Raw genomic sequence first — 27,500 nt, 5'->3', positions numbered from 1 at the left:
ATTCCCGACGGCAATTCGTTGACCGACTGGGCGGTGGCTGGGTGAATGATGAGTTGGCCCCGAGTGCTGGACTGGACTGTACACAAAGCCCAGCCAGCGGGGCCAGCTGAGGAGTTTTGGCCCGGGGGCCGCCCGCACAGCCCAGCGCCCCGTCCAACTCGTGAACCGATGATCGGCCGTGAGAAAGAGGGGGGGTGGTGGTGTTGGCGGTAAGCGAAGGTCGGAAGGTCGGACAGCTGACCGGGCTGTCGACCGACCGACGGGGCCACGGGCGAGGCACTGCAGCTGCTGCTGCTGCTGCTGCTGCTGCACTCCACGGGCTGCACTACGTCGGGACGGGTGGGGCGGGGCCGGACGCAGCGCTCTGACCCGACAGTCCCCTCGATCCGAGTAGCAGCAGTCAAATATGGGGCAAGGGCAAAACCAATTTAGCCCAATATACGGGATGTCCCGGCTAATACGGGACAGTTGGCGACCCTATTCTTCCAGAGCTGCACCATGTCCCGCTGAATAACTCCAGCGTTTTGTGTCTATCTTCAGCATAAGGATAACCCCTGATTACAATCGGGCCATTCGCAGTGTACAGATACATGATAAGGGAATGAGGTTTAGTGCAAGGTGAAGCCAGTAATGCCTGATCAAAGATAGTCCGAGGGTCACCAGTGAGGTGGATGGTAGTTCAGTTGTCGGTGGGAAGATTCAGTTGCCTGATAACAGCTGGGAAGCAACTGCCTCAAAATCTGAAGGTGTGCGTTTCACCTCTGCACCTTTTCAGGAATTCACAGCAAATAGTTTGAGAGCTGTCGTCCCCGTGGTGATGAATGCAATGTCAGAGCCCCATATGCGTAGAGAATGATCCCAACAACAATAATGACCATAGTTTAATCGACGCAAACTGCCGGAGTAACTCAGCGGGACAGGCAGCATCTCTGGAGAAAAGGAATAGGTGGCATTTTGGGTCGAGACCCTTTTTCGGACTCGACTAGACCCTAAATGCCACCAATTTGTGTTCTCCCGAGATGCTACCTGACCCGCTGAGGTACTCCAGCTTTTTGTGTCACTCTTTGGTTTAAAGCTGCATCTGCAGTATTAATCGTGTTGGTTGGGACCCTTGCTATTGAGGGAGTGCAGCTTAGGTTCACCAGGTTAATTTCCTGCCTCTAGCTTGTCTAAACCCTTAACAATCTTATATATGTCAATAAGATCCCCTCCCTTCCTTCTAAACTCCAGAGTGTACAAGCCCAGCCGTTCCATTCTCTCAGCATATGACAGTCCCGCCATCCCGTGAATTAACCTTGTAAACCTACGCTGCACTCCCTCAATAGCAAGAATGTCCTTCCTCAAATTAGGGGACCAAAACTGCACACAATACTCCAGGTGTGATCTCACTAGGGCTCTGTACAACTGCAGAAGGACCTCCTTGCTCCTATACTCGACTCCTCTTGTTATAAAGGCCAACATGCCATTTGCTTTCTTCACTGCCTGCTGTACCTGCATGCTTACTTTCGTGGACTGATGAACAAGGACCCCCAGATCCCGTTGTACTTCCCCTTTTCCCAACTTGACACCATTTAGACAGTAATCTACCTTCCTCTTTTTGCTACCAAAGTGGATAACCTCACATTTATTCTCATTAAACTGCATCTGCCATGCATCTGCCCACTCACCCAACCTGTCCAAGTCCCCCTGCATTCTCATAGCATCCTCCTCACAGTTCACACTGCCACCCAGCTTTGTGTCATCTGCAGACAAAGCATCTTCTTCAGACAAAGAGGGGTCTCAACCCAAATCATGACACATTCCTGAGACTGCCTGACCCTCTGAGTTCCTCCAGCACATTTCCTTTTCCTTTACTTTAGATGCTAGAGATACAGCTCAGAAACAAGCCCAGCGAGTCCGCTCCGACAATGATTATCCCACACAGTAGAATTATCCTACGTACTAGGAACGGTTTACAGTTTTTACCGAAGCCTGTAGCCGAGTGTGGGAGGAATCTGGAGTAAACCCTTGTGGTCACAGGGAGAGGGTACAACATTCGTACAGACAGCAGCCATCGTCAGTATCGAACCCGGGTCTCTGCAGATGTAGAGTCACACAGCCCAGACGCCACACCACTGACCCCCATCTACAGCAGTACCCGGGGTCATGAAGTGAACCCGGGGTCTCTGGCACGCTGAGGCATCAGCTCTCCCCGCCACGACACTGAAATGGCCAACGTACTACAGAGAGTCGCGTCCCTGAAACATTCCACGCTGCCCACTGTAGTAGTCGGGTGAGTCAGGCGTTGTAGAGAAAGCAAAGCAAACAGCTGGCCAGACCTTAGGAGGAGAGAAGTCGGCTTTAGAAAATGATGGGAACCAGCTGTGATTAGCCAGAGGCCAGTTCCTGGGAGGCCTGGTGAAGGGGGGGGCTTTTGCACTTCGCTGTGGTTTCTTGAGAAGATTAAAAGAAAATCACACAAAAGTCATCAGTGCTACAGAAAAAAAAATTAAGGGACTGTACAGGCTAGATGCAGGAAAAGTGTTCCCGATGTTAGGGAGGGGGGGGGGGGGGGGGGGGGGGAATCCAGAACCAGGGGTCACAGTTTTAGAATAAGGGGTCGGCTATTTAGAACTGAGATGAGGAATAACTTTTTCACCCAGAGCGTTGTGATTCTGTGGAATAATCTGCCACAGAATGCAGTGGAGGCCAATTCACTGGATGTATTCAAGAGAGAGTTGGTTTTAGCTCTTGGGGCTAATGGAATCAAGGGAAATGGGGAGAAAGCAGGAACGGGGTACTGATTCTGGATGATCAGCCACTATCCTGATATGGTGGTGGCCAGAGGATCTGGGGTGACGGAGGAACTGCAGGAAATCCACATTAGGCAGGAAATGGGTGTTGGGTAGACTGATGGGACTGAAGGCTGATAAATCCCCAGGGCCTGATGGTCTGCATCCCAGGGAACTTAAGGAAGTGGCTCTAGAAATCGTGGATGCATTGGTGATAATTTTCCAATGTTCAATAGACTCAGGATCAGTTCCCTGTGTAGTTGCATACATGACATATTAAACACCACTCAATTGGCCATTATAAGGATGTGGAGAGGATGTTTCCACCGGTGAGAGAGTCTAGGACAAGAGGGCTCAGCCTCAGAATAATATATACCTGAAACAACAGATGTCCCAGCTTAGATCCCTGTAATTCATTCTGCAATTTTCCCATAGTTTTTTTTATTTTTTTAAGTTTTTTTAAAATATTATTTTATTAGAAGTAAGTGCAATCATATAGATACATAGAAAATAGGTGCAGGAGTAGAGGTCATTTGGCCCCTCGAGCCTGCACCGCCATCCAATATGATCATGGCTGATCATCCAACGCAGTACCCTGTACCTGCCTTCTCTCCGTACCCCCTGATCCCTTTAGCCACAAGGGCCACATCTAACTCCCTCTTAAATATAGCCAATGAACTGTGGCCTCAACTACCTTCTGTGGCAGAGAATTCCACAGATTCACCACTCTCTGTGTGAAAAATGTTCTTCTCAACTCGGTCTTAAAGGATTTCCCCCTTATCCTTAAACTATGACCCCTTGTCCTGGACTTCCCCAACATCAGGAATAATCTTCCTGCATCTAGCCTGTCCAACCCCTTAAGAATTTTGTAAGTTTCTATAAGATCCCCCCTCAATCTTCTAAATTCTAGCGAGTACAAGCCTCACAGCGCTAGGGACCCGGGTTCGATCTGGACTGCAGGTGCTGTCTGTACGGAGTTTGCACGTTCTCCCCGTGACCGCGTGGCTCCCAATTCCCTCCCACACTCCAAAGACATACAGGTTTGTAGGTTAATTGTCTTCAGTAAAATTGTAACTTGTCTCTAGTGTGTGTAGGATAGTGTTAGTGTACGGCGATCCCTGGTATGTGTGGACTCAGTGGACGATGGGTCTGTTTCCTCACTGTATCTCTAAACTAAATTAAACGAAGATTCGTGTAATTTGCCGTGCAATCATCCTTTGGATTGATCGATGTGACATTTCTATTTTCTTTGGCTTTCATCCCCAGTACACAGTTTTAAGTTTTGTTTTTTAAGTTATCTTGTATGTCGACGACTTGTATGTAAATACAAGTTACACAAAAAAGCTGGAGAAACTGTATGTAAATATAGATGGGTTGGTTCGTGAGTTTGCAGACGACACCAAGATTGCTGGTATTGTAAGGCTGTCAATTACTCAGCTGGAAATAGGTCAGCTACGGATGCATCACAGCTTGGTTTGGGAACAGCTCCATCCAAGACCACAAGAAATTGCACCCAATTGTGGACGCAGCCCTGACCATCACACAACCCAACCTCCCTTCTATCGAAGGTAGACAAAAATGCTGGAGGAACTCAGCTGGTGACGCAGCATCTATGGAGCGAAGGAATAGGTGACGTTTCGGGTCGAGACCCTTCTTCAAACCCGAAATGTCATCTGTTCCTACGCTCCATAGATGTTGCCTCACCCGCTGCGTAACTCCAGCATTTTTGTCCGACCTTCGATTTTTCCAGCATGTGCAGTTCTTTCTTAAACATCCCTCCCATTGACTCCATTTATACCTCACGCTGCCTCGGCAAGGCCAGCAGCATCATCAAGGACCAGACGCACCCCGGCCACTCCCTCTTCTCCCCTCTCCCATCAGGCAAAAGGTACAGAAGTGTGAAAGCACACACCTCCAGATTCAGGGACTATTTCTTCCCAGCTGTTATCAGGCAACTGAACCATCCCACCACAGTGCTGAACTACTATCTACCTCTTTGGTGACCCTCGGACTATCCGTGATCGGGCTTTGCTGGCTTCACCTTGCACTAAACGTTATCCCCTTATCATGTATCTGTACACTGTAAATGGATCATTTGTTATCATGTATTGTTTTTCTGCCGACGGGTTAGCATGCAACAAAGCTTTTCATTGTACCTCAGTACAGGTGACAATAAACCAAACTAAAATGGGCCAAGAAATGGCAGATAGAGTTCAATCCAAGCAAGTGTGAGGGAAAGTATATAGTTGGAGAGACACAAAATGCTGCAGTAATTCAGCGGGACAGGCAGCATCTCTGGAGAGAAGAAATGGGTGACGTTTCTGGTGGAGACTGAAGAAGGGTCTCGACCCGAAAAAACACCCATTCCTTCTCTGCAGAGATGCTGCCTGTCCCGCTGAGTTAACACAGAAAATAGGTGCAGGAGGAGGCCAATCGGCCCTTCGACCCAGCACCGCCATTCATTGTGATCATGGCTGATCGTCCCAAATCAATAACCCTGCCTTCTCCCCATATCCCTTGACTCCACTAGCCCCTAGAGCTCTATCTAACTCTCTCTAAAATCCATCCAGTGATTTGGCCTCCACTGCCCTCTGTGGCAGGGAATTCCACAAATTCACAACTCTCTGGGCGAAAAAGTATTTTTCTCACCTCAGTCTTAAATGGCCTGCCCTTTATTCTAAGAATGTGTGTGGCCCCTAGTTCTGTATTCCAGCATTTTGTGTCTACGGTTTAAACCAGCATCTGCAGTTCTTCCCTGCACAGTAGAGAGCATGCTGACCGGTTGCATCGTGGCTTGCTTCGGCAACTTGAATGCCCTGGAGAGGAAAAGACTACAAAAAGTAGTAAACACTGCCCAGTCCATCATCGGCTCTGACCTTCCTTCCATCGAGGGGATTTATCGCAGTCGCTGCCTCAAAAAGGCTGGCAGCATCATCAAGGACCCACACCATCCTGGCCACACACTCATCTCCCTGCTACCTTCAGGTAGAAGGTACAGGAGCCTGAAGACTGCAACAACCAGGTTCAGGAATAGCTACTTCCACACAGCCATCAGGCTATTAAACCTGGCTCGGACAAAACTCTGATTATTAATAACCACTTTCTGCTATTTGCACTTTATCAGTTTATTTATTCATGTGTGTATATATTTATATTATGGTATATGGACACATTGATCTGTTTTGTAGTAAATGCCTACTATGTTCTGTGTGCTGAAGCAAAGCAAGAATTTCATTGTCCTATCAGGGACACATGACAATAAACTCACTTGAACTTGAACGAACTCTTTCCCACACACCAAGTCTGAGGAAGAGCCTCGACCCGAAACGACACCCATTCCTTCTCTCCAGAGACGCTGCCTGTCCCGCTGAGTTACTCCAGCATTTTGTGCTGGTGAACATGAGGTGTACAATTGCTGATAGACACCGGTGGATTTAAGGCAGGCAATTACACAGCAATAGAAACACAGCTGGTGACAACAGAAGTATTCAGGCTGGGGCGAAAAAATATCTCTATGACTTACTGGCAAGTCTTTGATTACATCCGCGTAGATCTAACAACCAAACGCATTCCGCCAGCTTGTTTGGCAGCTAATTTTATGTCTGTTGACTCAAGGTGACAGTTTTATTTTAACTGTCAGCAGTTTTGAGACATCCTTGCTCTTATTAAGCAAGCTCTGTCTACTAATTGCCTTTGACCTCTGATTGCCAGGATTCTCCAAGCCCAGCCTCGAGGCCAAGTTTGCCGCCTCCCTGTCTCTTCATTGAAGCATTCCCTGCATACTTGCTGACTCTGCCCTTTTAATTATGAGGCTGAGACACTTCCTCTTCCACTCTTCTCCCACCCCTCCCATCCATCACTGAACGGTGTGGGAAGGAACAGTTGTGGTTGCACCTTCACCCTACCATAGTTACCCAACCAGACGCAACTAAATTTAAGGTAGCTCTTTATTCCCAAAAACCCTTTCTTACCCTGCACCCTGTCTGCACCCTTATAGAACCTTACAAAATTCTTAAGGGGTTGGACAGGCTAGATGCAGGAAGATTGTTCCCGATGTTGGGGAAGTCCAGAACAAGGGGTCACAGTTTAAGGATAAGGGGGAAATCTTTTAGGACCGAGATGAGAAAAAAAAAATTCACACAGAGAGTGGTGAATCTGTGGAATTCTCTGCCACAGAAGGTAGTTGAGGCCACAGTTCATTGGCTATATTTAAGAAGGAGTTAGATGTGGCCCTTGTGGCTAAAGGGATCAGGGGGTATGGAGAGAAGTATGGGATACTGAGTTGGATGATCAGCCATGATCATATTGAATGGCGAATGGTGCAGGCTCGAAGGGCCTACTACTGCACCTATTTTCTATGTTTCTGGCTTAAGTCCCTTGGAGGACCAAGCAACCAAGGACTGCACTAAAGTCAAGTGCTATAAGTATGGAGCAGAGGACCCGTCTTTTTTGTGAATGTGCTTTATATTCAATTGTTAATTTCTGTTTAGTCATAGATGACCTATTCTGAAAATTAGCAATATTTGATCCAAACCCTAACCAAGAATGTGCCTGACCCTGTCTGTCTGTGTCTGTGTCTCCCAGCAGGTGGAGGTGGATGGAGCTGGCCTGACGGTGGTTTGGGGTGGAACACAGCGGAGTGGCGGACCGGTGGGGGGGGGGGTGGGGGGGTGACACCATGCTGCGCCGCAGTAACCCCGTCCTGTGGGGGGTGCTGCTCTTCATAGCCTGGAACCTGGTGCTGCTCTTCTTCCTGCTGGGCCGCCCCCCGTCGGGCGGCGGGGGCGGGGAGGGGGTGCTGGACGCCGAGCAGCTGTCCCGCGACGTGGTCAAGGTGGCCGAGGAGGTGGAGCAGGAGCTGGAGGAGCAGAAGCGGCTGCTGCAGCAGATCCAGGAGCAGCAGAGACTGTGGGGGCGTGGGAGGGTGCAGGGGAGGGTGCAGGGGAAGGGGCAGGTCGCACCCCACCCTCCCCCCACCCCTCCCCCCTCCCCGGGACACGGTGTTGCCGGTGCTGGTGATCGGCTGCGACCGGCCCACAATTAGACGGTGCCTGGACAAGCTCCTGCAGCACCGGCCCTCCAAGGAGCTGTACCCCATCGTGGTGAGCCAGGACTGCGGGCACGAGGAGACGGCCAGGGTGATCGCCTCGTACGGGGACCGGGTGCTGCACCTGCGGCAGCCCGACCTGAGCGAGCCCCGGATGCCGCCCGAGCACCGCAAGTTCCAGGGCTACTACCGTATCTCCCGCCACTACCGCTGGGCCCTCAACCAGGTGTTCCGCTCGCTGCGTTACACTGCCGCCGTGGTGGTGGAGGACGACCTGGAGGTGGCGCCGGACTTCTTCGAGTATTTCCGCGGCCTCTTGCCCGTGCTGCGCGCCGACCCCACCCTCTGGTGCGCCTCGGCCTGGAACGACAACGGCAAGGAGGCCATGGTGGACACTCAGCGCCCACAGGCCCTCTACCGCACAGACTTCTTCCCGGGGCTCGGCTGGATGCTGCTCAGGTACTGACCCACCTCTCTATGGTCACCACCCCTCACTGCCCACCCACCTCTCTATGGTCACCACCCCTCACTGCCCACCCACCTCTCTATGGTCACTCCACCCCTCACTGCCCACCCCCCCCCCCCCCACCCCCTCTCTATGGTCACTCCACCCCTCACTTGTCTCACTCCCCCCCCCCTCCACAGTGTCACCCCTTTACTCCCCCCACCCTTCACTGCCCTCACTCCCCCCAGTGTGACCCCCACCCCCTCCTCCCTCACTTCCCCCTCCCCCAGTGTGACACCCACCCCTCCACTCCCCCTCCCCTCGCTCCCCGTGTGGGTCACCCCTCACTCCCCCCTCCCCTCACTGCCCCTCCCCCCCCAGTGTCACCCCCCACCCTCACTCCCCCCTCCCCAGTGTCACCCCCCCCCTCTCCCCTCCCCCTCCCCCCCTGTGTCCCCCACCCCTCCCTGCCCCCCCTCCCCCTCCCCAGTGTCACCCCTCACTGCCCCCTCCCCCTCCCCAGTGTCACCCCCCACCCCTCACTGCCCCTCCCCCTCCCCAGTGTCACCCCCCCACCTCTCACTGCCCCTCCCCCTCCCCAGTGTCACCCCCCACCCCTCACTGCCCCCCCTCCCCAGTGTCACCCCCACCCCCTCACTCCCTCCCCCTCCCCAGTGTCACCCCCCACCTCTCACTGCCCCCTCCCCAGTGTCACCCCCACCCCTCACTGCCCCTCCCCCCTCCCCAGTGTCACCCCCACCCTCACTGCCCCCCCCTCCCCAGTGTCACCCCCACCCCTCACTGCCCCTCCCCCTCCCCAGTGTCACCCCCACCCTCACTGCCCCCCTCCCCCCTCCCCAGTGTCACCCCCCACCCCTCACTGCCCCTCCCCCTCCCCAGTGTCACCCCCACCCTCACTGCCCCCCCTTCAGTGTCACCCACACCCCCACCCCTCACTGCCCCTCCCCCTCCCCAGTGTCACCCCCCACCCCTCACTGCCCCTCCCCCCCTCCCCAGTGTCACCCCTCACTGCCCCCCTCCCCCTCCCCAATGTCACCCCCCCCCTCACTGCCCCCTCCCCCTCCCCAGTGTCAAGTGGACGGTTGTCAATAACACACTCCACTCCCCCTCACTATGTTTAAGAAGGAACTGCAGATGCTGGAAAAATCGAAGGTGGACAGAAATGCTGGAGAAACTCAGCGGGTGAGGCAGCATCTGTGGAGCAAAGGAATGGGTGACGTTTCGGGTGGAGACCCTTCTTCAGACTGATGTGGGAGGTGGGGGGTGGGGGAAAGGAGAGAGAAAGCAAGGACTACCTGAAATTGGAGGATCCCGTTGGGGTGTAAACTGCCCAAGAGGAATATGAGGTGCTGCTCCCCCAATTTGCGGTGGGACTCACTCTGGCCATGGAGGAGGCCCAGGACAGAAAGGTCGGATTGGGATTGGGAATGGGAGGGGGAGTTGAAGTGCTGAGCCACCGGGAGATCAGGTTGGTTCATGCGAACTGTGCGGAGGTGTTGGGTGAAGCGATCGCCAAGCCTGCGCTTGGTGTCACCGATGTAGAGCAGCTGACACCTAGAGCAGTGGATGCAATAGATGAGGTAGCATTTTTGTCTAACTCCCCCCCCCCCCCCCCCCCACACTGTGGTCTGTTATAGCGGGGGTTTACTGTATATAATACTGCTATAATATTGCTGTTGTGTAATGTGGCTGCCGTCTCTTGTGCAGGGACACATGGGAGGAGCTGGAGCCTGGGTGGCCGGGAGCGTTCTGGGATGACTGGATGCGGAACCCATCCCAGCGTCGAGACCGCTCGTGCGTGCGTCCCGAGGTGTCCCGCACCATCACCTTCGGCCGCAAGGGGGTGAGCAACGGCCAGTTCTTCGACCAGCACCTCAAGTTCATCAAACTCAACGAGCGCTTTGTGCCTTTCAGCAGCCTGGAGCTGGGCTACCTGAGCAAGGAGCGGTACGACGTGGCCTGGGAGGCCCGTGTGTACGGGGTGCCCGCCCTGCGGGTGGATGAGCTGCAGCACAATGACAGGATGGAGCTGGGGGAGGTGCGGGTGCAGTACTCCTCCAGGGACACATTCAAAGCCTTTGCCAAGGCCCTGGGAGTCATGGACGACCTCAAGTCCGGCGTTCCCCGATCCGGATACAGGGGCGTGGTCACCTTCATGTACCGTGGGCGTAGGGTCTATCTGGCACCCCCCAGAGACTGGAGCGGGTACGACCCCAGCTGGAGTTAGCCCCCCCCTCCACACACCCCTCTCCCCACACCCCCCTCCCCCTCCCACACCCCACTCTCCCCATCCCCCTTCCCTCCCCCAGAGACTGGAGTGGGTACGACCCCAGCTGGAGTTTAACCCCCCCCCCTCCAGACCCACCCCCCTCCCCATCCCCCCCCATCCCCACACCCCCCCCCCCCATCCCCCCCATCCGCCCCCCCCACCCCCCTCCCCATCCCCCCCCCCCCCTCCCCATCCCCCTCCCCTCCCCCAGAGACTGGAGTGGGTACGACCCCATCTGGAGTTAGCCCCCCCCCTCCCCAGCACCCCTCCCCCCCCTCCCCCCATCCCCCTCCCTGGCCCCCCCCCCCTCCCCACCCCCTTCTCCTCTCTCCCCCCCCCCTTCCCTCCCCCCCCCTTTTCCCTCATAATCTCACCCCCACATCCTCCCCCCCCCCCTCCACACCCCCCTCCCCCATCCTCCACCCCCCCTCCCTCATCCCCTCCTCCCCTACCCCAGAGACTGGAGCGGGTACGACCCCAGCTGGAGTTAGTCCCCCCCCCCACCCCCACTCCCCATCCCCCCCATCCACACCCCCCCCCCCCTGCCCCATCCCCCTCCCCATCCCCAGAGACTGGAGTGGGTACGACCCCAGCTGGAGTTAGCCCCCCCCTCACCCCTCTCCCCACACCCCTCTCCCCCTCCCTCTCACCCCCCCTCCCCATCCCCCTCCACACCCCCACTCCCCATCCCCCCCATCCACATCCCCCCCACACCCCACCCCCCCCTCCACACCCCACACCCCCCCCCTCCCCCCCTCCCCCAGAGACTGGAGCAAGTACGACCCCAGCTGGAGTTAGCCCCCCCCCCCCCACCCCCCCGCCCCCCCCCCCCCCCCCCCCCCCCCTCCCCCCCCCCCCCCCCCCCCCCCCCCCCCCCCCCCCCCCCCCATCCCCCCCCCCCCCCCTCCCTCTCCCTCCTCTCCCACTGGTGAGAGTGAAGATGAAACACAATGCGGGCGGCCGCCCCTGGGATTTGATTAAATGGGAAGGACATTGATACAAGCCACAGTGTCCGCAATCCCCTGGTCGCTCCCTGCCTGTTACATGTGAAGTAGATTGGATCCAGGCCCCGTCTACCCAGCGCTACCTTGGGAGGGAGATTGATTCAAGCCTCGCCTGTCCAAACCCGGGGCTGGAGTAGGGGTGGAGAGAGTGTGAGGGGGGTCAGACACCAGGGCCGTGCTCAGACAGAACCCTCTCGGTCTAGACCCCACACCAAGCCAGGCGGCTGTGTGGGGGGGGGGGGGGTGTAGACTGCGGTGGGTAGACTAGACGGCAGGAAGAGTCAAGACACGAGACGGCTGATTGTCAGACAGACGGCACAGAGCAGCTTGGGCCGGCTGTCAGTGATACCCGTGGACTTGAATGTCTCCCTGGCCCCATCTCCACCCCTACTCCAGTCTCCTCTCCCCACCCAATGTCTTCCTGGATCCCTCCTCTCTATTATCCGTCCCACCTCTCCCCGTCTCCAGACTTCCCTCTGCACCTTCTTTCCCCGCGATCCCTCCTCTCTCTGCACTCCCTGTTCTTCCCTACATCCCCTGTCTCCCCCCCCCCCCCCCCCCCCCCCACACACAAACTCCACGTGTCCCAATCTCCTGGTCTCTGCTCCTCTTCCACCTGTTACATGTGAAGCAGATTGATACAGGCCCCATCTATCTAAACCTGCACTGGGGGGAGAGATTGAAACATACACCATGTGTCTAACTCTGGCCTCTCTCTCTCGCCCCGCCTGTTAAATGGGAAGGACATTGATACAAACAGTGTCCCAAACCTGGTCTCATTGACACAGACCTTGCCTGTTACAAAGCAGGGAGATTGATGCAAGTCCGGTCCTACACTGGTGGGACATTGATACAAGCCACAGTGTCCTCAATCCCCTGGTCGCTCCCCGCCTGTTACATGTGAAGTAGATTGGATACAGGCCCCGTCTACCCAGCGCTACCTTGGGAGGGAGATTGATGCAAGCCTCGCCTGTCCAAACCCGGGACAGACCAGCGTCGAGACGGTTCCAGGGGTCTGAAAAGATCCACAGTGCTCCGGGCAAGAACCTCTTCCCACCGACACCCAAACCTGCAGCTGTCTCCCCAGCAGGAACTGAAGCTCGCTGTGATTCCTTTCTTATTTTTGTACACGAACGAATAAACAAATCCACAGATATATATCGGATCAGCGAAGCTCGGCTGGGAACCAGACTGGGTTAGGATTAGAGAGCAGGGGGGGTGGGTGGTGGAGATGGTGGGGGGGGGGGGAGAGGGTGAGACCTGGAACAGATGGATCTCCTCGTCCACAATACTCGCCCGCTCCTGGTTATAGAGTTGGATGGGACTGTGAGAAATGAACAGGAGTACTGAATCGCAATGAAGAGGCAATGGCAGGCCAGGAAGGCCAGGAGGCCACTCTCCCGACCCTCCCCCTCTCTGTATGCATTTCCAGCTTTCGTTTTTTTTCTAAAATGATTAAAACTGTGGAAGCGAACACCCGCTGAAGCGTTGCCAATATCCGCTTGTTGCACAAGTGGGGCGGCATCCCATGTAAATAACCCCCCCACTGTATCTATCTAATTAACTCCCACCGCACCTCTTTCTGAAAGGTGGGGGCATTTGTACAATGTGATTTTATTTCTCGCCAGAGGAGGTTTCTGCCCGGCAAAGCTGATAACGGGTTCGCTCTGATCAAATTAAACGCAGGAGTTTATATGTTTGACATCGATTCTGCCGAGTTTCAATCAGATTCATTTCTTTGTCTCCCAGTGTGTTATCCAAGGATTTAATCGATCAATCAGGGCAGTCACGGTGGCGCAGCGGTAGAGTTGCTGCCTTACAGCGCCAGAGACCCAGGTTCGATCCTGACTACGGGTGCTGTCTGTGCGGAGTTTGTACGCCCTCCCCGTGGGTTTTCCCCAAGATCTTCGGTTTCCTCCCACACTCCAAAGACGTATTAATAATAATAATAAATTTTATTTATGGGCGCCTTTCAAGAGTCTCAAGGACACCTTACAAAAATTTAGCAGGTAGAGAAAAAACATGTAAGCGGAATGAAATAAATAGTAGAGACATGACTAGTACACAAAGTAAAGACAGAATTCAATTCAAAACACAATACGAGGCAATTCAAGCACAGATGAAAAGGGAGGGGGACGTGGGGCTAAGGATAGGCAGAGGTGAAGAGATGGGTCTTGAGGCGGGACTGGAAGATGGTGAGGGACACGGAATTGCGGATCAGTTGGGGGAGGGAGTTCCAGAGCCTGGGAGCTGCCCTGGAGAAGGCTCTGTCCCCAAAACTGCGGAGGTTGGATTTGTGGATGGAGAGGAGACCGGCTGATGTGGATCTGAGGGACCGTGAGGGTTGGTAGGGGGAGAGGAGGTCAGTGAGATATGGGGGGGCCAGATGGTGGAGGGCTTTGTAGGTGAGGATCAGGATTTTGTAGGTGATCCGGTGGGAGATGGGAAGCCAGTGAAGTTGTTTGAGGACTGGAGTGATGTGATGCCAGGATTTGGTGTGGGTGATGAGTCGGGCGGCTGCGTTCTGGACCAGTTGGAGTCGGTTGATGTAGGTGGAGCTGATGCCAAGGAGAAGTGAGTTGCAGTAGTCCAGTCGGGAGGAGATGAAGGCATGGATGAGTCTTTCAGCAGCGGGAGGTGTGAGAGAGGGTCTGAGTTTGGCGATGTTGTGGAGATGAAAGAAGGAGGTTTTAATGACATGGTGGATGTGAGGCTCAAGGGAGAGGGTGGAATCAAAGATCACGCTAAGGTTGCGGGCCTGGGGAGATGGGGAGACAGTGGTGCCGTCGATGGTGAGAGTGGGGTTATTGATTTTGCTGAGTGGCTTTGGAGCCTATGAGGAGGAATTCTGTCTTATCGCTGTTGAGTTTGAGGAAGTTATGTTGCATCCAGGTTTTTATAGCTGACAAACAGGAGTTGATATGGGAGAGGGGGGGGTTGTGGGGGGATTTGGTGCCGAGGTAGATCTGGGTGTCATCGGCGTAACAGTGGAAGTCCAGGTTGAAGTGGCGGAGTATCTGACCAAGGGGGAGGATGTAGATGATGAAGAGGAGGGGGCCGAGTACGGAGCCTTGGGGAACGCCTTGAGTGACTGTGGCTGTAGCAGAGGTGTGGTTGTGGAGAGAGATGAAGTGGGATCTGTTGGAAAGGTAGGAACGGAGCCAGCTGAGTGCAGAGCCTTCAATGCCGAGGTCTTTGAGTCTGGTGAGCAGGATGTTATGGTTCACTGTATCGAAGGCTGCGCTCAGGTCGAGGAGGATGAGGATGTTGAGGGAACCAGTGTCAGCAGAGGTGAGGAGGTCGTTGAGGACTTTGAGGAGAGCAGTTTCTGTGCTATGGAGGGGGCGAAAGCCAGATTGGAGGGGTTCAAGTAGGTTATACGCAAGGAGGTGGGAATGAAGTTGCGACGCAACGATACGCTCCAGGGTTTTTGAAAGAAAGGGGAGGTTTGAGATTGGGCGGTAGTTAATGAGAGAGGAGGGATCAAGACCAGGTTTCTTTAAGATTGGTGTGACAGCAGCAGTTTTGAAAGAGGAGGGGACAATTCCTTGGGACAATGAGGAGTTGAAGAGATTAGTGAGGTTGGGGCAGAGAACGGGGAGGCAGGACTTCAACAGGGGAGTGGGGAGAGGGTCGAGGGAGCAGGTAGTGGGTGTGGAAGAGCTGATGAGTTTGGAGATTTCAGTAGGGGTGACCAGGTCAAACTGGGAGAGGAAGCAGTGTGGAGGAGGGGTAAGGAGGTCAGTGGAGATGTTGAAAGGAGGGGCCTTGGTAGGTGGTGGAGTAGATGCTGGGGAGTCGGGTACAGGGGATAAAGATTGATAGATGGTGCTGATTTTATCAGCAAAAAAGTGGAGGAATGAGTTGCAGAGATCCGGAGTAGAGGTAGGGAGAGTGTTGGCTCGAGGCTTGAGGAGGTTGCCCACTGTGGAGAAGAGGGTTCTGTGGTTTAGGCAAGGATCGGTGAATATGGAGGAGAGGTAGGCAGATTTTGCAGCAATGAGGGCATCTTTGTAGTCAGTGAGGTGGAGTTTGTAAGCTTCAAGGTGGACTGTGAGAGATGATTTCTTTGTGAGTCGTTCAAGTCGGCGACCAGTCTGTTTCAGTTTACGAAGTGCAGGTGTGTACCAGGGTGAAGATGTGTTGAAAGTTACGGTTCTTGTTTTGAGGGGGGCCAGAGTGTTGAGGGAGGTAGACAAGGTGGAGTTGAGATGGTTTGTGAGATCATCAGGTGAGATGGGGGTTGAGTCCAGGGGGAGAGTGGTGGAGAGCAGGTCAGAGAGATGGTGGGGATCAATGGATTTTAGATTACGGAAGGTGATTTCTCGGAGGAAGCGGGGGCGAGGTGTCGGAGAAGGGATGGTGAACCGTATAAGCTTATGATCAGAGAGGGGGAAGAGGCAAGGATGGAGGTCGAGTACCGGTTGATTTGTGGAGCAGACCAGGTCAAGGATGTGACCTTTGTCATGGGTGGGAAAGGTGACGTTCTGAGTGAGAGAGAAGTTGTCAAGTAAAAAGGCGAATTCAGATGCGAGCTTGCAGGTGGGGGAGTCCATGTGAATATTTAAGTCACCAAGTAGCAGCAGACATGGGGAGAGGTCTGAGGCAAGTGCAGGTTTGTAGGTTAATTGGCTTGATAAAACAAAAAGTAAAATTGTCCAAGTTGGCGATATGCAGAGTACTGCCCTGCCGACTACAACATTCAGAAGGTTCAGAATCATTCAAAGACTTTATTGTCATTCAAAAATACACCAATGCAAGTCTAAACGAAATCTCGTTGCATCTGGCTCACCGTGCAACATAAAATGACAAAAGGATGAAATAGATAAAAAGATAAAGTAGAAAAAGTTATAGTGGCAGCACATTGTATGTAATTCAAGAGTCTGACAGCAGAGTGAACAGTCCATGATGGAGACGTGTGGGGTCTTTTATAATGCTGTTGGCCTTGGACAGGCAGCGTTTGCACGCAATGTCCCGGATTGAAGGAAGAGAAGTCCCGATGATTTTTTTCAGCCGTCCTCACCACTCTCTGCATGGACTTCCCATCGGAGGCTTTGCAGTCTCCAAACCAGACTGATGCAGCTGGTCAGAATACTCTCTATGGTGCCCCTGTAGAAAGTGGTGAGGACGGGATGGGAGAGGTGAGCTCTTCTCATCTGGCGCAGAAAGTGCAAACGCTGCTGCGCTCTCTTAACTAATGATGTGATGTTTTGTGACCAGGCCAGATTGTTTGTGATCTGCACCCCCAGGAACTTAGTGCTACTGACCAACTCCACATCGATGTCATTGATGTGTAGTGGTTGTGTGACTGTGACGGTTTCTCCTGAAGTCAACGATGACCTCCTTTGTTTTGTCAACATTCAGGATCAGATTGTTGGTGTTGCACCAGTCCACCAGTTGTTTCACGTCCTCCCTGTAAGCCAGTTTAGTGTCGTCCCGGATAAGGCCCACCACTGTTGTGTCATCTGCGTACTTCATGATGTGGTTTGTACTAAACCTGGCACAACAGTCGTGGGTCACCAGGGTAAACAGCAGTGGACTCGGGACACAGCCCTGAGGGGAACCGGTGCTCAGAGAGATGATGTTGGAGGTGTTGTTTCCAACCTGCACTGACTGGGGTCTGTCAGTGAGGAAGTCCAGTAGCCAGTTACACAAGGGGGTGCTGATGCCCAATCAACCCAATTTGGTTACCAAGTGCTGAGGGATGATTGTATTGAATGCTGAACTAAAGTCAGTGCAGGCAGGTGGGACAAGTTCGCTGGGACATGTTGGCAGGTGCGGGCAAGTTGGGCCGAAGGGCCTGTTTCCACACTATCTCTATGACCAAGTCTAACCAACTTCTTGTATCTGATCATCGGGAGTGATTGGGCTGAGTCGGGTGGAGGGAGGGTTAGTGGCGATGGATGTGGGGAAGGATTTGAAACACTTTCACAGCGAGTTTATTGAAGATGTTGAGAAGCAGAGCAAAGCACAACGCCAAACTGCTGGAGGAAACTCAGCCAGTCAGGCAGCATCCGTGCAGGAGAAAGGGTGTAAAAGCTTTCCCTCCCGTCCGTCTGGGTTAATGTACAATGAGCGCCTGGCAACACGGGGCCTGCACTCGCTGGAGTTCAGAACGAGGGGTGACCATTGAAACTTGCGGTGTGATAGGGGGGATGTGTGTGCCGGGGGAAGTGTGATGGTGGGAGAGATGATGGTGTGAACTGCCTAACTGCCAGTGCAGATTTGAAGAAATCCAGCTTTAAATGTCACTTTAAAATGTTTAAATCTCCCCCACTACGTCCCTCTCCTTACACCAATGTAAAAACACTCTCATAGCTTGCGTATTGGCAGCAGAGATCCAACTGTGATGCCATTTCCAGTTTTTCAAAATCTTCACGGGGCGGCTTATGTAAATGAGATCCCATTGTGAGTGGACGAATGTGAGCTGCCATTGTGACATCATCACTGGAAGCTGCTGGAAGAATCTCCCTCACAGGCAGTTATTCTCAGTTAGCTTTTTTAAGCCTTTAAATATCAATAACGTGAAATATAACATCAAATTTGAAGGAAACTTATTACATCGAGGACAGATAAAAGCTGAGTAATGTTCTGCAAAAATGTTTGCGGTATTGTGTACCGTTTTGGCGAAAATACAATCACACACACATAGAAACAAGACATGACTTTTATAAGTATACTAGACGATGTGGGACCTCTTGGCCGAATGCAATATTCCACCACTCACCCTTAACCCTCAACTGAGCAGTCCCAGCTGATGGGTTCCCGTTGTGGCATGACCCCCCCCCTCACACACACACTAACCCCTCTCATATGCTAAAGGGCCTGTTTCCAAGCTGTAAGACTTAATGACTATGGGCGTGGAACCCTTGAAGGCAATGGTTAGGCCGCATTTGGAGCACTGTGAGCAAATTTGAGGAAGGATGTGCAGGCTTTGGAGAGGGTCCAGAGGAGGTTTGCAAGAATGAGTGGGTTAACCTATGGTGAACGTTTGACGGCACTGGGCCTGTACCCGCTGGAGTTTAGAAGAACGAGGGGGCACCTCTTTAAAACACACAAAATAATGAAAGGCAGAGATAGCATGGATGTGGAAAGGATATTTTCATTTGTGGGAGAGTCCAGGACCAGAGGGCACAGCCTCAAAATTACAGACCACTGTTTTAGAAAGGTGAGGAGGAACTTCTTTAGAGGGTAGTTAAATCTGTGGAACTCATTGCCACAGAGGGCTGTGGAGGCCAAGTCAATGGATATTTTTAAGGCAGAGATAGACAAATTATTGATTAGAATGTGTGTCAAGGGTTATGGGGGAGAAAGCAGGAGAATGGAATTAGGAGGCAGAAATCAGCCATGATTGAATGGCGGAGTGGACTCGATGGGCCATATGACCTAATTCTACTATAACTTGTGAACCACCCTCTTCCCTTCCACCCACTATATTTAATATGTAAAAGAATATGTGATTCTGTTCCATTCTGTTTGGTTGTTTGTTTTTTGCACAAAGTCCGCGAGCATTGCCACTTTTCATTTCACTGAACATGTCGTATGTGTATGTGACGAATAGACCCGACTTGACTATCCGAGGCCCTTCTTCGGACCTAAAACATCACCCATTGCTTCTCTCCAGAGATGCTGCCTGTCCCAAAGAGTTACTCCAGCGTTTTGTGTCTACGGTGTAAACCAGCATCTGCAGGTACCTACATTCCTACACATTTCATTAACAAGGACTTTGGTTGTGGTGGACAAACCTGCTGAACTTCACCGCTGGCTCCTCATGTCTTCATCCCCACACAGTCTCCCCCCATCCCCCCTCCCAGTCGACCCACCCCCTCCGTCTCCCCACCGCCCGTATTGACGTCTGAAGAAGGGTCTCAACACGAAACCTCACCAAATTCCTTCTCTCCAGAGATGCTGTCTGTCCCGCTGAGTTGTTCCAGCATTTTGTGCCTACCTTTGCAGTATCACAACCCTGGAACTTTGTAGCACAGGGCAGGTAAGTCCTTTAATTTAATGTCTTAGCGATGGTTATTTGCTCAGCCAGAAGTTTATTGCTGGGGTCCCCGGGAAGCCGCGCAGGCCCGATCCATCCAGCGGCGCCAACTGACGACTGGAACGCGGCCTCAGGGGACCATGGCCCATGGCGAAGCCGGTCAGGGTCGAAGGAGCCTCAGCAGTGGCGGCGATGGGAGCCTCGGCGGCAATGGGATGCGAGAGGCGAGGGCGGCGAAGATAATGGGGACTGCCGTGAGGGGCGTCGGGGGGGGGGGGGGGGGGACCCCGTGTGGGGGAGGGGGGGGGAGGCACTCTAGTTTGCAAACCTCTGCCCAGCGGCTAAGTCTGTTTGTTTGTTCATTTGTTCCAGTTAAGGCGCTGTGCACACATTTTCTTTTTGCTTGCACTTTTATTTTCAAGTCTTTCGTGTACCTGGGTGTTGTGATTGTAGGCAGACCAATTTCCCTCCGGTGATGAATAACGTTTTTATCGTATCGTGCACATGAAATACTGTACGTTACAATCAATAACACTCACCATCCTCCACCCCCCCCTTCCCGTGGTCTGTTGTAATGAGGGGCTACTGTGTTATTGACAGTCTGCGGGACAGCATTTATCTACTTGTAGAACGGCACAGATTGATTGGGAAGAAGTAATCATTTGTTTAGTTTAGTTTAGAGAGACAGTGCAGAAACAGGCCCTTCAGCCCACCAAGTTCGTGCCGACCTGCGATCCCTTCACATTAACATTAACCCACACACACCAGGGACAATTTACAATTTTTTGCCGAGGCCAATTTAGCCTGCAAACCTGCACGACTTTGGAGTGTGGGAGGAAACCGGAGCACCCGGAGAAAACCCATGCAGTTCACGGGGAAAACATACAAACTTCGTACAGACAGCACCCGTAGTCAGGATCGAACCCGGGTCCCTGGCGCTGTGAGGCAGCAACTCTACTGGGCGGAGGCGGAGGCACTGAGGGAGAGAGGGCAGGAACGGGGAAGGAAGGGGCAGTATGGGTGAGGAGGGAGGGGGGAAAACTGGGCTCAGGATCGGTCTCTGGGCTCCCCCAGCCCCCGCTCGGCCTCACTGATCCACTCCAGCTGAGCCCTCAGTTTCGACATCTGTGGGAGAGAGTGGAATCAGTGGTGGTGTCTCCCCTCACCCTCCATATCCCTCCCTAACCACCCCTCCATCCCTACCCTTCCCCCCCCCCCCCCCCGCACACCAGCCCTCCCTCTCTTCCCGTAATACACCCAAGGGCCTGTCGCACTTTTTAGGCGAGTGCAGGAGACTATGCGATCGCCTCATGATCGCCACATGGTCGCTGGTGAGTCTCCTTCATGGTGGCAAGGAATTCCCACATTCTGGGAACTAGTCGGGGCCTCAGTATGGTCGCCACAAATTTTTCAACATGTTGAATATTCTTCTGCGACCAACAATTGGTCGGCATGGAGAAAATCATGAATCCTGTAGTCGTAGGTGGAGTTGTAGTGGGGTCGCCATGTAGTTATGGGTAGTCAAGGTCGTTTTAGTTCATCGCCTTTGCTGACCGGGCATTTCCATTGGCCCATTGGGGGGAAAAAACGTAAGCACAAGTTTTCAGAACCAAGGATAACCGACCGGTAATGTTAAATGTCCGCCGAACTTCACAGCTGTGTATCTCTGGCTTATTATAAGTTGTCTGTCTTCTTAAAAGTGTCTCCACTCCTTCTCCCCCCTTTTTAAAAGGACTCGCCGTATGCAGTGCTAGCAGTCTTAACCTTCCTGTTCATCATGGTGTGCGTCTGTATCACCTTGGCTTTGCATCATATGAATTTCAGACAGCGCTCCCCCGCTTTCCCTGGCCCCCGCCTTTGCGACGTGTGTGTGTGTGTGTGTGTGGTGCGTGTGTGTGTGTGTGTGTGTGTGTGTGTGTGTGTGTGTGTTCCACTCTGACAGTCGCCGTTCCAGTCCGCTGAAAAATCACCTAAGTGGGACAGGCCCTTCATTCCTCCTCCCTCTCCAACCACTTCCTTTCCTCCCAACTCGGCCCCCCGCTTCTCCCCTCGCACGCTCCTGCACCCCCCCATTCCCTCCCCCCTCCCCCCCTCACTCACCTTGTTGTTCTGTTTGCTCCTCACTTTCTCCGGAACCTTCTCGGTGAACCCGTCACCGCGGCTCCGACCCTCTGCGGTCGCCAGCTCCGCCTCCAGACGCCGGCGCTGATCGGCTAGACGTGCCCGCTCCGTCTGGGTGTCAACACCACCCTGGGGACAGGACAAGGGTCACCGGGGGCATGGGGTCACCCACAAACCTGTGCCTGCTCCCTCCCAGGGTCAAGACCGCCCTGGGGGTCACTGCCAGCAGAGGGCAGAGGTCACTGTGGCGAGAGGGCTTTCCCTCTCTCTCCATCCCTCCCCCTTCCCAGTTCTCCCACCCGTCTGTCACCGACCACATATTATCTGTTTGTTTTGTTGTTGCCTTCTCCCAACTAACAATATACCACATGGTCCGTGATCTCCGCGCCCTTAGATCTATATTCACGCCTTACACTTCCTTATCTATGTATCTCCCTTTCCGCTGGCTCTCAATCTGAAGAAGGGTCTCGACCCGAAACGTCATCCATTCCTTCTCTCCAGAAACGCTGCATGTCCCGCTGAGTTACTCCAGCACTTCCTTTTTTTCTGGGACTGATTGGAGGAGATAGCAAAAATTCTCTCTTCCAACTTCCTTCCCCCCTTTCTCCCATCTCCCAATCTCAATCCCTCTCCCATCTCTCCCAATGTCCTCCCTCCCCTCTCTCCTCCACCTCACCAATCTCAACCTCCCTCCCCTTCTCCATCCTCTCCTCCCTCCTCACCCAATCTCAACCCCCCTCCCCTACGTACCTGCAGCATCAGGTGGACCCGGCAGGTGTGGGTGACGACGGCTTGGACGGTCCCCGGGGGTGGCCCCTCCCCCGGGGGGAGCAGCTCCACTCCCCCCGCCCGGGACAGGGTCTGCAGGGGCCCCAGGAAGGGCTGCAGACGGGTGGAAATCTCGGGGGGACCGGAGACAAACACTGTAGGTGGGAGGGAGGGAAGATAGGGGTGAGTTTGGGCAGTGTGGTCCAGAACACCCTCCTCACCCCCTCCCTCCATCTCTCCCCCATCCGTCTCCGCCCTTCCTCCCCCCCAGTCTCCACCCCCTCACTCACTGTGGGGTTTTTCCCGGGTGAGCCTGTACTCCGCTCTCACCCCCCTCACCGCTCGCACCACCTCCTGCACCAACTCAAAGTCCAACTCCACCTCCTGAGAACTCCAGTCCGGCTGTGGGGGAGAGAGGGTGTGTTACCACGGTGACCACTCCCCACCTTCCTCTCATCCCTCTCTCCCACCCCTTCCCCTTCACCCTCTCCTCCTCTCTTCCCTTTCCCTCATCTGCCCTCCCCACCCGTCCCCCCATCCCTCCCCTCAACCCCAATCCCTTCCCCATCCCCTCCTCCCCTTTCCCTAACCCCCCCCCCCCCTCACCCCCCTCCTTTCACACCCTCTCCTCTGCCCCCTCACCCCAAATCCCTCCCCTTCCTCACCTCTCTCTACCCTCTCTCACTACCTTGTCCATTCTCCACCTCCGCCCTCAGAAGGGGCTTGTGGATCGGGACATGAACAAGCTGGGAATTAGAGGGGTATGGAAAATGTGCAGATGGGAGATGATCTTGCCATGGTGTCTGTAAGTGATAGGAGCAGAATTAGGCCATTCGGCCCATCAGGCCTACTGCGTCATTCAATCATGGCTGGTTTATCTCTCCCTCTGTTCAACACAGACATCGCAAGAGGATTTGAGTTTAGGTGCAAGGATGTCCTACTGCAGTTGTATAGTGCCCTGGTGAGACCACACCTGGTGTATTATGTGCAGTTTTGGTCACTTAGTTTGAGGAAGGATATTATTGCTATTGAGGGAGTGCAGAGTAGGTTCACCAGGTCAATTCCCGGGATGGCGGGTCTGACATGATGAAAGAAAGGGTCGATAGGGCTTGTATTCACTGGAATTTAGAAGGATGAGTGGGCATCTTGTCGAAACATATTAAATTATTAAGGGATTGGACAGGCTAGATGCAGGAAAAATGTTCCCGATGTTGGGGGGAGTCCAGAACCAGGAGCCACAGTTTAAGAATAAGGGGCCGGCCATTTAGGACTGAAATGAGGAAAAACTATTTCACAGTTGTGAATCTGTGGAATTCTTAGCCACAGATGGCAGTGGAGGCCAATTTGCTGTATGTTTTCCAGAGAGTTGGATTTAGCTGTTAGAGCTAATGGAATCAAGGGATATGGGGAGCTGAATGCAGAACGGGGTACTGATTTTGGATGATCAGCCATGATCATGTTGAATGGCGGTGCAGGCTCGAAAGGCCGAATGGCCTACTCCTGCACCTATTTTCTTTGTTTCTATGTTTGTGGGCCGAAGGACCTGTACCTGTGCTGTACTGGTCTATATTCCATTAGAGGCTGGTGTATCAGACTTAGGGGTGATGTAACAAAGATTTGTATAATCTTGAGGGGCACAGATAAGTTGATAGGTCACAATCTAGGGTAGAGGAGTCTATGATCAGAGGACGTAGGGTTACAGTGAGGGGGGAAGATTTAACAGGAACCAGCATAATAAAGGAGAAGGATCTCGACCCAAAACATCGCCCATTATTCCTTCTCTCCAGAGATGCTGCCTGTCCCGCTGAGTTACTCCAACATTTTGTGATCTATCTTCGGTTTAAACCGGCATCTGCAGTTCCTTCCTACACACGAGGACCATTCTCACAGCTTGGTTTGGGAACAGCTCCACCCAGGACCACAGGAAATTGCAGCAAATTGTGGACATAGCCCTGACCATTACACAAAAAGCAACCTCCCTTCCATTGACTCCATCTACACCTCACGCTGCCTCGGCAAGGCCAGCAGCATCATCAAGGACCAGTCGCACCCTGGTCACTCCCTCTTCTCCCCTCTCCCATCAGGCAAGAGGTACAGCACACCTCCATATTCAGGGACAGTTTCTTCCCAGCTGTTATCAGGCAATTGAACCATCCTATCACCAACTAGATAGCGGTCCTGTCCTCCCATCTACCTCATTGGAGACCCTCGGACTATCTTTAATCGGACTTTAACTTGCACTAAACGTTATTCCCTTTATCCTGTATCTGTACACTGTGGGCAGCTCGATTGTAATCATGTATCAGCTTTCTGCTGACTGGTTAGCAAGCAACAAAATCGCTTTTCACTGTACCTCGGTACACGCGACAACAAACTAATTAACAGAAAATAAACCTGTGGGGCTACTATTTCACACAGAGAGTGGCGGGCGTGTGGACTGAGACACAAGGAACTGCAGATGCTGGTGAAAGGTTCATCATTTTGTACGTTCTCGGAGCCGAATTAGGCCATTCGGCCCATCAACGCCATTCAATCATGGCTCATCTACCTACCTCACCCTCTCAACCCCATTCTCATGCCTTCTCCCCGTAACCCTCGAGACCTGTACTGATTACACTCCCCCCCTCCTTTCCCCCCCACTACCCAAATCTTTTTGCCTCTCCACCCCCCCCCCCCCCCCCCCCCCCACCATCCCCGTACATCCTCCCATTCACACCCCCCGGTCCCCCCGTACCGTGTGAGTGAGGGAGGGGTAGGGTGTGATGGAGATGCTGGGGTAGAGTTTGTGGGGGGGTGGGGGGCAGTCGCTGCCACAGCTCCTCGGTGAGGAAGGGCATGATGGGGGCGAGGAGGCGAAGGCCCCCCTCTACACACAGCAGCAGCACCTGGACCCCCATCTCTGCATCTCCCCGTACAGACCCCTGCAACACAGCCTTCACACACTCCTGCAGCGGGGGAGAGAGAGAGAGAGAGAGAGAGAGAGAGGGAGAGAGAGAGAGAGGGAGAGAGGGGGAAGAGAGAGAGAGAGAGAGAGAGAGAGTGGGGGAGAGAGAGAGAGAGAGGGGAGGGAGAGAGGGGGAAGAGAGGGGAAGAGAGGAGAGAGAGAGGGGAGAGAGGGGGGAGAGGGGAGAGGAGGGGGAGGGAGGGAGAGAGGAGAAAGGGGGAGAGGGGAGAGGGGAGAGAGGGGGGAGAGGGGAGAGAGGTGGGAGAGAGGGAGGCGGAGGGACGGAGGGATGGAGGGAGGGAAAGGGGGAGGGGGAGCCATTCAGAGGGAAAGAGAGGGGTGGGGGGGAGAGAGGGGTGAAGGGCTCACCAGCTCCCGTAACACCCCCTTCAGACACTCCTGCAACAGGAGGGAGTGAAAGAAAGATGGTCAAGGGGAGAGAAAGAGTCAGGGGGAGAGAGAGATGTGGAGAGGGGATGGTGGGACGGGGGACGAGCAGTCGGGGGACGTGGGGACGGGCAGAAGGTGGGACGGGGAGATGAGCAGACGGTGGAATGGGGAGACGGTGAGACGGGGAGACAGTGAGAAAGGGAGACGGTGGGGTCGGTGGTGTACCAGGTAGACGTCACACAGCTGGTGTTGCCAGTAGTGCCGGGCAGCGGTGGTGACCATGGACATGTCCTTCTGGAGGAAACCTCGTTCACAGGCCCCAACCGCACCTTGCAGACAGCCCAGGGCCCAGCGATCAATGGCAGCCTCCGGCCTCACCTGGAGGGACAGCGCGGTTAGTGTAGGCTCAGGCTCCAGCCCAACCCAGCCCGCAACCAAGGCCCCAGACCACTGGCCCCTGCACACAACCCCATCCCACAACACAGGCCCAGACCTGACCCAGAATAAACCACAGGCCCAGAGCACAGGTCCAGACCTAAACCATAGACCCAGGCCATAGGCCCAACCTTAGCCCACATCTAAACCACAGGCCCAGACCTGACCCAGATCTAAACCAAAGGTCCAGGCCACAGGCTTAAACCACAGGCCCAACCTTAGCCCACACCTAACCATAGGCCCACAACACAAGCGCAGACCTAAACCACAAGCCCACAACACAAGCACAGTCCTAAACCACAGGCCCAGGTCTAAACCACAGGCCCACAACACAAGCACAGGCCCAGATCTAAACCACAGGCCCGTTAACCCACATATAAACCACAGGCCTTGGCCAGCACCACTGAACGTGGCCAAAACCCAGCAGCACGGTGGGGCAGCGGTAGAGTTGCTGCCTCACAGTGCCAGAGACCCGGGTTGGATCCCGACTACGGGTGCTGTCTGTACGGAGTTTGTATGTTCTCCCCGTGACCCACGTGGGTTTTCTCCAGATTCTCCAGATTCCTGTCACATTCCAAAGACGTACAGGTTTGCAGGTTACTTGGCTTGGTGTAAAGGTCTGGCACCTGACTGGGGTGTGGGAGCAGGAAACAGTCCACAGGAAAACAACATCCACGGCCCCCTCTCCTGCAGCCCCCCCCTCACAGACCCCCTCTCCCCACAGACACCTACACCACTGATGTCTCCCCCTTAGACCCCTCCCCAAAGCAGAGACATCTTGGAGAGATGCCCCCCAGTTTTGACCCCCTCCTCCTCACTATGCTGGACCCCTGGACACTGACACCCACCCCCCACCTTGTTCCCCCCCAGCATCGTTCACCGTCCCACCATAACATCATAAGTGACAGGAGTACAGTTAGGCCATTCGGCCCATCAAGTCTACTCCCACATTCAATCATGGCTGATCTATCTCACCCTCCTAACCCCATTCTCCTGTTTTCTCCCCATAACCTCTGACACCCGTACTAATCAACAATCTATCTCCCTCTGCCTTGAATATATCCACTGACTTGGACTCCACAGCCGTCTGTAGCAAATAATTCCACAGATTCACCACCCTCTGATTAAAGAAATTCCTCCTCCTCTCCTTTCTAAAGGCACATCCTCGTATTCCGAGGCTGTGCCCTCTAGTCCTAGACTCTCCCACTGGTGGAAACATCCTCTCCACATCCACTCTATCCAACCCCCCCCCCTCTCTCTCCCCCCCCCCCTCTCTCTACCATCTCTCTCACTCTCTC

The 27,500-nt window shown here is 53.9% G+C and overlaps 2 protein-coding genes across 2 annotated transcripts in view; one reads left to right on the top strand and one right to left on the bottom strand.

The window, feature by feature from the left end:
- Window positions 1–10,547, top strand: part of mgat1b (alpha-1,3-mannosyl-glycoprotein 2-beta-N-acetylglucosaminyltransferase b) — a 43,972-nt gene extending 33,425 nt beyond the window's left edge. Inside the window, 3 exon segments of the mRNA XM_055631847.1 lie at window positions 7,356–7,764; window positions 7,766–8,277; window positions 9,992–10,547. Of these exon segments, the coding sequence (XP_055487822.1) occupies window positions 7,450–7,764; window positions 7,766–8,277; window positions 9,992–10,511 (1,347 nt within the window). The 5' untranslated portion in view covers window positions 7,356–7,449 and the 3' untranslated portion in view covers window positions 10,512–10,547.
- A 9,465-nt stretch (window positions 10,548–20,012) lies between these two features.
- vars2 (valyl-tRNA synthetase 2, mitochondrial) overlaps window positions 20,013–27,500 on the bottom strand; it is a 29,367-nt gene continuing 21,879 nt past the window's right edge. Inside the window, 7 exon segments of the mRNA XM_055631852.1 lie at window positions 20,013–20,669; window positions 21,645–21,794; window positions 22,416–22,588; window positions 22,724–22,835; window positions 25,168–25,212; window positions 25,214–25,378; window positions 25,993–26,145. Of these exon segments, the coding sequence (XP_055487827.1) occupies window positions 20,592–20,669; window positions 21,645–21,794; window positions 22,416–22,588; window positions 22,724–22,835; window positions 25,168–25,212; window positions 25,214–25,378; window positions 25,993–26,145 (876 nt within the window). The 3' untranslated portion in view covers window positions 20,013–20,591.

This window comes from Leucoraja erinacea, unplaced genomic scaffold (assembly GCF_028641065.1).
Source record: "Leucoraja erinacea ecotype New England unplaced genomic scaffold, Leri_hhj_1 Leri_93S, whole genome shotgun sequence".
NCBI lineage: Eukaryota > Metazoa > Chordata > Chondrichthyes > Rajiformes > Rajidae > Leucoraja > Leucoraja erinaceus.
This window is presented reverse-complemented; position numbering and strand designations above follow the sequence as displayed.